Source organism: Helianthus annuus, chromosome 9 (assembly GCF_002127325.2).
Source record: "Helianthus annuus cultivar XRQ/B chromosome 9, HanXRQr2.0-SUNRISE, whole genome shotgun sequence".
NCBI classification, from domain to species: Eukaryota; Viridiplantae; Streptophyta; class Magnoliopsida; order Asterales; family Asteraceae; genus Helianthus; species Helianthus annuus.
In genome coordinates this window covers 56,813,817-56,826,178 of record NC_035441.2, presented here as the reverse complement: position 1 = coordinate 56,826,178, position 12,362 = coordinate 56,813,817, and the positions used below count along the sequence as shown (strand labels likewise).

General features: G+C 37.3%; 1 protein-coding gene across 1 annotated transcript; it reads left to right on the top strand.

The window, feature by feature from the left end:
- The first annotated feature begins 5,686 nt into the window (after positions 1 to 5,686).
- Positions 5,687 to 12,156, top strand: LOC110875761 (glutamic acid-rich protein-like). Its single transcript, XM_022123964.1, has 6 exons — positions 5,687 to 5,885; positions 5,977 to 6,888; positions 7,258 to 7,803; positions 7,912 to 7,999; positions 11,733 to 11,910; positions 11,995 to 12,156. The coding sequence occupies exons 1-6, from the start codon at positions 5,687 to 5,689 to the stop codon at positions 12,154 to 12,156; spliced, it is 2,085 nt and encodes a 694-aa protein (XP_021979656.1).
- The last annotated feature ends 206 nt before the right edge of the window (positions 12,157 to 12,362 follow it).

Here is a 12,362-nt window from a genome sequence, read left to right as displayed (position 1 = left end):
CAAAGTCAAAACCTGTTGTTCCAAACGTTGTCTTCAACATTCCGAAAGTTGACGTATCTCATGATCTTGTATTTGGAAGTGTTCCAAATGTGAAGAAATCTTGGGCATCATTGTTTGAGTGAATGTTTTTGATGTGTGCAGGGGCTTCCGAGGTCGATCATCTCCAAGTGGATCATGGATAGCGGCGCCTCGAGGCATATGAGTGGGATGTTAGCATTGCTCTATGATGTCAAATCAATTAACGGAGGATATGTTGGATTTGTGGGAAATCAGGGAGGAAGGATCGTTGGTGAAGGAATTCTTACCAATGGTGTTGTAATGTTTGATAAAGTGAACTACATCGTTGAACTTGAAAACAATCTGTTGAGTATATCGCAGATTTGTGACTTGTCGTTCACAGTTCATTTTACAAAAAATGAGTGTTTGATCATTAAACATGGTTTTAAAATTCCAGAAGATATGGTGTTGATGCGAGCTCCACGTGAAAAAGATTTGTATGTCTTAGACATGAGCGTTGCAACAACAACAGACAAAAAGAAACAATGTTTTGTAACTAAAACAAAAGCAACTGAAAAAGAATCAAGAATGTGGCATCGTAAGATGGGTCACATTCATGTGAGAAAAATGAATTTCTTAGTGCACAATGATCTTGTTGAAGGTGTTAATCTGAAAAATTTTCATCTGAATGATGATTGTGTAGAATGCAAAAAGGGGAAGCAAACAAAGAAGACACACCCAAAGAAGCTCTTGAACTCTATCAGGGTACCGCTCGAAAGGCTCCACATGGATCTTTTTGGACCGGTAAATGTGAAGAGCGTAAGCGGAGATCTGTAGTGTCTAGTGGTCACTGACGACTTTACAAGATTTTCATGGGTAATGTGTATCGAAAGTAAAGATGAAATGTTTAATTCGTTGATGATTTTATTCCAAAAGATGGAGACACTGTACAAACTGCCGATCAGAAGAATTCGAAGCGACAACGGAACGGAGTTTAAAAACAATCGTATGCTCGAGTTTTGCAATGAGAAAGGCATTCTTCATGAATTCAGTGCACCGTATACTCCACAACAAAATGGTGTCGCCGAACGAAAGAATCGCACACTGATTGAAACAGCTCGAACTATGCTAGCCGATTCCAAATTGCCGATATTCTTTTGGAGTGAAGCAGTTACTGCAACATGTTATACGCTAAATCGTGTTCTTACAGTAAAGAAGTAGAACAAAACCTGCTTTGAATTACTACATCGATATAAACCAAATCTGAAATTCTTAGAACCGTTTGGATCACCTTGCACATTTATTGATCCAGATGGCAAATTTGGTGCAAAAGTTAACGAAGGTTTTTTGTAGGTTATGCGAGTCCACTAAAGAGAGTATTTGTTCCATGCTTGGGGAAGATTATACAAGTTCAGCATGTTGATTGTCCAAGGCATACAGCTCCGAGTCAACTTCCCGGAAACAGATTGCTTTTTGACTATGAAAAACTCTGGGAGTCATTCCAGCTGCCGACTAAGCCAAGTGAGGAGGAACTAGCATACTTATACCAACAACAACAATCTATGTCACAAGAACAAGTGCCAAGACCGTTGGTAGTTTCTCAGCCCACCGTGGGTGCAAATGATCATGAGGCCGGTCCAAGTGGAACTGCACACGAAACCCCAGAAGAACTAGCTCCAATATTTGATCACTCTGACGACTCAGAATCAGAAGCCGATCCGATTTTTGATGAGGAACCAAATATTGAGACTTCAGAAGCTGTTGATCACACGGGTGATCATGATATAACCAATTTGCAATCGGAAGTGATTGTGCCAGACACAGTCATGCCGAGAAATTTGTCTTATCATCCATCCGAACAAATCATTGGTGATCTTCACAGTGGAGTGAAAATGCGAGATCAAATCAACAAAGCCCTTACATGTTTCTATTCTTCTGTAGCTCCTTTACAGGAAGAATTCTCATTGAAATGTTTCATCTCGCAGGTAGAGCCAAGAATATACAAAGAAGCATTGACCGAGGAAAGCTGGGTAAATGCTATGCAGGAGGAGCTACTGCAATTTGAGAAACTTGGAGTTTGGAGATTGGTGGATCTCCCGGAAAATCAAAAGCTGATCAAGACCAAGTGGGTCTTTAAATGTAAACGGGATGATAGAGGGGTTATTGTTCGAAACAAAGCACGTTTGGTAGTCCAAAGTTTTAGTCAGCAAGAAGGCATCGATATTACAGAAGTATATGCGCCTGTTGCTAGACTCGGGGGCTGTTTGGTAGCCTCTGAATGGTCATTAAGAGGCTACCTCTTAATGGAACTATTAAGAATTTTACCAATGAGAAGGTAGAAGAATGTGATATGTGATGATTTACCATTCAGAGGTTACCTCTTAACCATTCAGACTTGAGGTTACCTCTTATTCATTCAGAGGTTTTAAACCATTAAGAGGTAGCATCTGAATGGTCATTAAGAGGCTACCAAACAGCCCCTCGAGGCAATTAGAATCTTCCTGGGATATGTCCAGACGAAAGCGGTGAAAAGGTGGATGAGACGTACTATAGGTCTATCATTGGTTCTTTAATGTATCTGACTGCGTCCAGACCGGACATCATGTATCCAACTTGCCTATGCGCCAGATATCAGTCTAGCCCGAGACAGCCACACCTGACAATTGTGAAGAGAATTTTACGGTATCTTAAAGGCTGCCCAAACACCGGCTTGTGGTATCCTAAGTCTAGTGACTTTTCTCTTACTGGTTATGCTGATTCTGATTTCGGAAGCTATAAGCAAAATGCAAAGTCCACAACTGCAGGCTGTCAGTTCTTCGGAACTCGACTAGTCACTTGGCAGTGCAAGAAACAAACCTCAGTCCCTCTTTCAACGTGCGAGGCTGAATACGTTTCGGCCTCCAGCTGTTGCTCTTAGATCATCTGGATCCAGCAGCAGATGAGGGACTTTGGTTTGCAGTTCTTGGATACGCCAATCTATGTGGACAATGAAGCAGCTATAAACATAACTAAAAATCCGGTGCCCAATCTAAAACGAAACATATTGAAATTCGACATCATTTCATCCATGATTGCTACGAGAAGAAATTGATTCGAATTGAGCATATACACACTGATGATCAGAGAGCTGATTTTTACACAAAACCCTTTGATAGAACAAGATTTAACTATCTTTTAAAATTGAACTGGTTGAAAAATTTGTTTTCTGGGAGGGTAATAGAGTGTGAAGCCGAGGAGGACGGCGATCAGAAGTGATCTACGTCGTGTTGTCAAGTTTTTGTACAATTTATTTTCTGCTTTTGATAAAACCAAAAACACAAAAAATATGTTTTTGTTTTTAGGGGGAGAAAGTTTACAGAAAATACAAAAACATGATAAAAGTTCAAAATCCAAAAACATTGAAAAGTGAAAAAGAGTTTGTGTAAAAAGGGGAAATGATAGTACATCAGCTAGACAGATACAGTACGCTAAAGAAATGTATAGTTTAATTGTGTTAAGCAGTCTCGCTGATGATATGCCGATAGGTTTTTACACATTTAGTAAGTTTGTTTGGGATATAAACATAAAATCACAACTTGCTTTTACGTGGGAAACATCTCTCGGATATATAGGTAACCCCTGAAATCCTGTTTGAAAGACTCTATTTCTGACATACTAGGTCTTTGTACGTGATGATATCTGGGGTATTATACCAAGACTTCTGATTTTGTGGAAGCAATAGCCTAGTCCTTGTATAATACTCTGCACTGCTTTATTCATAAAGCCTCCCCTCAGCATAAAAAATGATGAAATATTGAAAAATGCTAATCATGTGCTGTTGTAAAAGAGATCCCCAAAGGGGACCCACCTAAAGTCGAGCCATCATCTCTCTAATTGAACGGAAGTTCTATCCTGAGCTCTCATGGCCTCGCATTCACCCATTACAGATATCATCAGTGTGCACTCACCTATAAGACTGAATATAGTGGTCTAGATTCGGGAGTATATTCTGAGGTGGTACACCTGTATAAGTTAAGCCTTTAATACACTAAATTCGTATCCTGAACAGATTGAAATTTGTGTGAAAGCTTAAGAGGATCAGTATATCGGCAATTACTGTGAATTGTTTAATGCTTAGTATGAAATCAAAGCTTAACGGTACTTGTATCTTGTCAGCAGCTGATATGATCCCCTAACACGCTCACCAAAAATATGTGTGTACAGTTTATTGTTTATCAAAATCCAAAAAGATTTCCTGTTTGTTTAGAAAAAAATTATAAAATCCAAAAAGATTTGATTTTCATCTTATTTTCGACAATGGATGTTGGGGATCTGATGATCAAAGTCTCAAAGTGCTAAACAAGTTGGATCATGAGGGTTGGATAAGCAAAAGTTTGAGAAAAAGTGTTGGAAATCGCTTGAAATGTTTAAAAGTTCATTAATTTGAACTTAAACTTGTTTCAGAAAATCAGCAAGTTCATAAATTGGTTAGCCAAGGTCATTAACTTGGACTTAGCAAGCTAAACAGTTGACCAGAGTCATTAATTTGGACTTGGTTAACTGGGTGTGATGGTAAAAAGTTAAAAATAATCAAAAAGATAAAAATTTGAAAAACTTTGAAAAAAAATGAAATTTAAAATGAAATGACCATTTCACACGAAATGGCCATATAGTTTCAACTGCCCATTTCGCGTGGAATTGACACACTGCTTCAACTGTCCATTTCGTACGAAATGGACATGTCTATCTAAAGGGTCTCATTTCGTTTGAAACGATCATTTCCACCATTTCGTATCAGACACACCACTCAGGCGATTTCAAACGAAACGCAGATTTCTTTGATTTCAAGCCATATTCTTGTTAGTTTGTTGTTCGTAATCAGTTTATAAGATTGGTTGGCTCAACTTATAACATGGGAAGGTAAGATTTGGTGTCGATTTAACCCAGATCTGTTGAACTTCGATGAACAGGACCTTCGAATCTAGATTTAGGGTTGAATAATGGACCAAATTGAATGAAAATCACTTCAGTGTGATCGGATTGTGATATAGATCAGTTCTAGGGTTTCAATTTGATCTAAACATCTCGATTTCATATGAACTCGGTAGAACAGATCTACGAACTTAGATCTAGAATGATTGTGTGGTCTAAAGTGAACAATAAACACTTCAGTGTACTCGGAATTTGTTATAGAATAAACCTAGGGTTTCAATTTCATCATCAAAATAGGTTGAAAACATTTGTAAAATCATGTTTGTTCAAACGAAATGAGAATCAGATTTCAAACGAAATGACAAGTCATTTCGTATGAAATGACAAGTCATTTCGTATGAAATGACACATTGAGTAATGTTACCATTTCACATGAAATGGCCTTTTCGCTTGAAACTCCATCTAGCTTGGAATAGGCCATTTCGTTGGAAAGTCAAACCGCTTGAAATAGGCCATTTCGCTTAAAACTCCATCTCGTTTGAAACTGATCATTTCGCTTGAAGTTCATTTCGTTTGAATGATGTGTATGTATTGATAATTGTTCAAAGTGTTAACTTGTTTTTCTGTTGGATATTTCAGGCTTCGATTGTGTAGTTTGATCCGTTACACAACATTTGTTGTGTTTATGATGAAAAGCTTCCAAAGATGGCTATTTTCAAAGAGATTCTGGAATTCATGAAGCGTTTACCTATCCAAAAGGCATTGATGAATCAACATAATGTTTTCAAGTCTCACATTGAACGTTTCTGGAAAAAATGGCAAGTATGATGAAGAAAGCAAAATGATAACTTCAATTGTTAGCTTGAATGGTGAAGATAAAGAGATTGTCATCACAGAACAACTCGTCCATGAAGTGTTAGATTTTCCGGATGATGAAAATTCCCCGACGAAGTTTCCAGAGAAAATGGTTAAGAGATGTATGTTGAGGATGGGTTATAGTGGTCCGTTGAATAGTGCAAACTATTTAAATCATGTTTCTCAAAGCCTTACAATTTTTCATTCATTCAGTAGTTCACGGTCTCAGTCATAGAAAGGGTGGTTATGATGTGATGAGAGATTACCAGATGAACATGGTGACTGCTTTAGTGTTGAACAAGAAGTACAATTTTTTGAAACTCATTGTCCATTACATGAAGGAAAACATTACTTCTGGCAGCAAAACCTGGATTTATCCGAGATTTGTACAAATGATGCTTGATCATGCTTATCCGGATCTAGAGAAAGATGAAGATAATGATTTGTTGTCATTATATCACATGGATAACGATACGTTGATCATATTGTCTAGGTATCACAAAAAGTGGCCAGAACCAAAAACGAAGGCAGAATTCTTTGGATTCATAAAGGATGCTAATTACAAAGATCCAGATCCTGTTAATCATCTGATGTGGAGAAATGATAAAGAAATGAAAGAAAAGAGTGCAGCAGATGAATTAGCAAAGTTAGCAGAATTCAAAAACACAAGAAGTGAGTGGTTCATGAAAGAGGAAAAAGAAAAGAAGAAAAAAGGAGGTAAGAGAACTCCGAAAGTACAAGCAGAAGAAGGTTCATCTTCACAACCGAAAAAGAAACGTCAAAAGAAAACAGTTGAAACAATGTTGGTCGATGAACCAGAGGAAGATGAAACAGAAGTTGATGCTGAAAGAGAACAAGACCCAATGTCTCCTGAGACTGAACAACTGTTGGAAAATATTGATTATGGTTTGGAAACTGAGAAAGTAGCTGGTGAGGAAGGTGACAATGAAGAGAAAAGTTCATCCAGTTCTGAAGAGGATGTTGATGAAACTGAACGTTGGAAAAAGGTAATTTCTGATAAAGAAAAACAGAAGAAGAGAAAGAGGGGTGGAGATGACGATGATAACCTATATATTCCATCACCTGAGCGTGTTCAAGAAGTTCAAACACCACCGTCATTTGGAGGCAGGAAGAAATCTAACGCGAGGAAGCGTGTTGTATCTCCAGTAGTACGAAAATTGAAAATCAAGATGAAATTGAAACCTGCATCAAAACCACAACAACCACCACCAGAACCACAATCTGAACCTCAACCTTAATCACCACCACCAAAACAACCTACACCACCAAAACAACCTACACCACCACATCAACCATCACCACCACATCAACCATCACCACCTCAATCACCATCACAACTTCATATTTCTACACCTACACATGAACAACCTGTTATAACTTCACCACATATACTTCAAACACCACCAACTTCACAACCACCTGTACAAACGACTCCTGGATCATCTAGATTTAAAGATTTTCTGCATCTTCTAGAGAATATTCCTCTTGAAGATATTGGAGATATTAGTTTTGTGAATGACAAACTTGTGAAGAAGTTACAACAGAAAGTGGATGAAGTGTTAGTGGAGAAAAAGAAGCTTGAAAAACGTGTCAAGACTGTTGAAGCTGAAAACTCATCTTTGTTGAAAAGAGATGAAGCTGATCAAGCTGATATTTATATTCTAAAGGTTCGAATAGCCGAGTTAGAAGAAGAAAAAGCTCGGAGAGATGAACAAAATGAGTATTTCAAGCTGAAGAACAAAGACTTAGAGGTTACCAATGCAAAGAAAGAGCATGAAATGTATATGATGAATAAAGTATTGGAGAATTTGATTGGGAAGCCTGTTGAACAGAGGTTTGAAGAAATTGAGCTTAAAGAAGTCAGAGCACGATGTAAAGATGAGATTGAAGCAGAAATGAAGAACAAGGGTAAAGGTGTTCAAGTTGAAGGTGCTATTGAAGTAACTGAAAGGGCAATTGTTCCATCAATAGTTTCTGAATCACCAATTCAAAATCCTTGTCCTATATCTTCAGTTTCTGGTGTGTTTGATGATGTAGTAGATAATGTAGTAGATGATGATATAGAAGATGATGATGAGGAAGATGATGAAGAAGAAGATGATGATAATATGATAAAAGATGATGCAGATGATGTGTATTCTGCAAGTAGTCATGATGATGATGATGGGAATGATGACGATGATCAAGGTTCTACAGGCATCAAAGTTACTGAAGCGTCTACTGAAGAAAATGTTGATGATTATTGTCACACCCCGACCACGTAAAACAACAAAACGTGGCGGAATCGTCGGGGAGTGTTGTAACAGAATCATTGTTTCATAACACATGGAAAATTGAAATGTTGTTTTATTGATTAAAAGAGTTACAATGTCTTAACAAACAAAGAAGTATAACAAAATTAACTAATCTTGCATCTTTTATTGTCACTAAGGCCCAATTCCGCCTAAGTGTATCTTGATCAATCCTATGCATCGTCTCCTGAAACACATGTGAAAATAGGTACGTCAGCATAAAAATGCCGGCGAGTACATAGGTTTTATTGATTTAGGATTCATGACTTATAAGTTTAGAAAAAAAAATTGTTTAACAAAAAGTCAGTCATGATCCTTGTAAAATGTTTTGTTTTATAAATTATTTGAAAAGCGATGATAGATATGTATATTTAAAGAATAATGTAAGGTTAAATGAATAACCAAGTAAAATGAGTTTGTATAAAACAAACTGTTTTGTAAAACAATGTCTTGTGAAAAATATGTTGTTTGTGAAAAATGTATAAGTCCAAATTGAATGATTTAAATAAAGCTACGACATGTAATATAATACAAGCACTTATATATAGGAAGTACCAGCGGCGTATCCACCATGCTTGTATCATACTACACACGCCTCGTTACTTAAATCACTTAACCAAACCAAACCACCAATGTAAATTGCCCATGTCTAAACCATTTGTCAAATGTCTTTGTGAAAACCATATCAAAATGTTTATGTCAAAATGTTGTCCAAGAAATGTGTATATCAATATCAAATTGTCTATGTCAAATGTCAATCATGTAATGTGTAAACAAAATGTCATGTATGGAAAGTGAAATATGTATCAACTGAACCATAGGTAAAAATGCACAAAACAATGTACTGAAGTAAAACGTGGTTTAAATCAATGTTATGTTTTGTGGAAATGCATGCTATACTGAATACAAACATTTATGCGGTATTGTGAAAATGCATACATTCAAGCCTTGCGACTGTGGTGATAAACCCCTAAACGAATTTAAAGGTCTATCTGTGAAAATGTTTTAATCGAATTCGGTCATTCCTTCCATCCAAACATACCTAGGATGTCAGGAACGGGAGTTGTCTATTCCTATGGTACCATTACCTACTAACGAGCGGCGTGATCAAAGTTAATGAATGTATATGGTCCCACTTAAACAAACCAAATGTCATACCCAAAATGTAAGCATGTGATGAAAATGTACTAAGCATGATGAACATATATAGCATGTGATGTAAAACAAATGCACTAAGTATGTTGAACATACATAGCATGAAAAGATAATGTAAAACAATGTACTAAGTATGCGCTAAATGAACATACATAGCATAAAATGTCATGTAAAATGATGTACTAAGTATGCACACAATGGACATACATAGCAAAAACATAATGAAATCATGTACTAATAGTGTACTAATGAACATAGCAAGTATATGATTTGAAAACATGGAAGACATGAAAGTAACAAGTAGGCACCTGTGTTTCACCCCAAAATGTTTGAAAAACAGTAAAAGAGGGGACTATGTACTCACCTGAGGGTGCTTAGAAGTGTTGAACAACAACCAAGCAAAGCTAGAGGGATCACGGAATCAAACGGCACCCTATATAGATAACTACATAAATAACCAGACCTAAATCGGGGGATTGGATAGTATGAGGTTTCGTAAACCAAATGAGTATTGGAACTCATATGATATTGTTTAACAAAGTCCATATACTAACATGAAACCTAACCTAAGTGCTTATGACCCGTTACGACCCGTTTAGGTAGCTTATGCTACTTCAACGCGTCGTTCGCGTAAAACGCGTTCGGACCACTTAACTAGTCCTATGATAAGTAAAATATGCCTTAACATGTCTAATATAGTTACTTAATCAGTTTAGATGTCAAAATTTAGGTTACATATGCTTAAAATGAATTTATGCGTGAAAAGGGTATTTTGGTAATTTTCCTAAGGCATATAACCTACCTATCATACAACTACTTAAACGACGTGACCATAAGGTATAACCTCGGAAGGTTATTCCCTATACAACTATGGTCACCTAATGTGTTTGCTCAGATCCTAATGATCGACCAAATGGGTCAGGTTCGTAAGCATTAAGCGATTGTTTAGATCGCTTATCTTTACGACCCTAGACAAGCACAATTCTAAGAGTGACGAGCTAAACATGCTAGAACATATTTAGTTAAGTTAGAAAACAGGTTTGTTATCAAAACAAACGGTTTTGATACCCTAGAGTAGTTTGGTTACAAAATACGCGAGAAAACGCATTTTGGCCGAAACTACCACTCGTCACTGAGCCTAGATAACGTGGAAATCAGTAGGTATAGTCACTAGGGACTATAACCATCGTGATTACGCTCACGTTATGAAGTTCAAACGAACTTCGCGTTGACCATAAACTGGTCGATGCAGAAAGTCAAACGCAGTTTGACTTTAACGCTAAAATGCATAAAAAGAACGAAGGAATACTTACAAAGGGTCCCCGCAAGATTGATTTTCCAAGTATTCTCAGGTATGAAGTGATGAAACACCCCAACTTAGAGAAATCTCAGAAATCAAGTGGGTTTTGCAAGTGAATGGGATGGGGTATATATAGTTTTCGGAGAGCCGTTAAGATCGTTTGTCGATATCCGAGCTTTGATCTCAACCTTACACTTGTGCCCCCTGTTTTGTAATACCTTGGGCACTCAAAACCAGCCCATAGGAACTTCAAAAACCACTTGGGACCATGGGGAACAGCTGGAAATGGCTGGAAAACACTTCTGCTGAACTGGGAGGTCCTTACGGACCGTATGGATAAGGGCTTACGGTCCGTAAGCCTTGTGCAGACCAGCAAAGTTTGATTTTTGGCAGAACAGGCCCCTGCAGCTCCAAACTTGATTTTTAATGCATTTTTGACGCGTTTAAGCCCCGTTAACCCCATTTCAAAGCTCTAAAATGAAACTAAAGTATAGGGAACTTAAAATATGCTCAAAAATATGTCAAATGTCGGTTCGTTTGGTCGTACGGTTGCGTTGTTCGGTTAATTACGACGGAAGTCGTAACGGACGCAAAAACGATCCAAATTACACAACGAATGGATTTTTATCAAGCCAATCACTAAAACATAATATTTTAATGATTACATAAATTTTTGGATGTCCAAATGTATTCAGAACGTAAGTTATGCGCGAAAATGCAAACTTATGCACTTTTTGACGCTTTTAGTCCCTGAATGACCAAAAAGTTTATTTTAGCACACCGAACACCTCAAAGCCTATTTCTAAGCTATGTAAAGGATATTTAGGGTATGTGTAACTTATGGTCAAGTTCCGGAATGTCCGTTACAGTACAAATTGACATACTTTCGCAGTTTGTCAGATTTAGTTCCTGTAAGCGAATAAACTTGATTTCGGCACACCAAACCTTCGAAAACTTATTTCTAAGTTATGTAAAGGTTATTTAAGGTATGTTAAGCCTATGTCACTATTCCGGAGTGTTTGTTGCATTAATCTGGTTATATTTACGCATCAGTGCGCGTATAACCTTACAGAAAGCGATTTAAAGCCCGAAATCGAACAAGAGTTGATATGTGCAATTGATACACATATTTTTACAAATCCCAAGTATGAAATACAATATTTCATTGGTTTGGTATTTGTTTGATGGTTGAAGTGACACAGGTGTCACAATTATCTTCATGATAATGCTAATGAAGAACCCGAGAATGCTGAAAGTGAGGGGGAGCATGATGATACACAGAATGTTGATGAAAGCAATGATCACGTGTCTAGATTGATTCTCCGACTTGAACATGGTGTAGAAGAAGGAGAATACTTGCATATTTATAACTTAGCCGAGGTCATGAAGATGACTCATGTTGATGAAAGTGAATTCAAGTTTGGTTTTGAAGAAGAATTGAATAAGTTCGACATCAATTAGCAGCCAGAGTACCAGTACAAGTACGTTGAAGATGCTGATATCTATGACAAAGTTGAAGTGGTAGATTGTAGCGACGAAGAACAATCTGAGAATGTGAATGTTGATACTTCCAACTTTCCAACACTTGCTGAATTCTTCAGTCAAGCTAATGAAGACGAATTATGAAGAAAGGTCGCGGAAAGTGTTAAGAACAAAAGTTTCCATGAGATGTCAAAGGAAGAAAAGCGCGAAGAACGCAAGAAATGGTTCAAGAAAGACACTGAGAGAAAATTCAAAAGACCGTTGAAGTTTTACAAAAGAGACAGAGAAGTTTCTCTTGGTGACATAATCGGTTGGGGATATCTGCCACATGTGAATGCGTATGTGATCCG

Excerpts from the sequence above, each read along its gene's own strand:
- LOC110875761 (XM_022123964.1), top strand. The coding sequence starts at position 5,687 with ATGTTTTCAAGTCTCACATTGAACGTTTCTGGAAAAAATGGCAAGTAT. Across the intron at positions 6,889-7,257 it reads AACACCACCGTCATTTGGAG|AGAATATTCCTCTTGAAGAT; the intron begins GCAGGAAGAAAT and ends TGCATCTTCTAG. Across the intron at positions 11,911-11,994 it reads ATATTTATAACTTAGCCGAG|CCAGAGTACCAGTACAAGTA; the intron begins GTCATGAAGATG and ends ATCAATTAGCAG.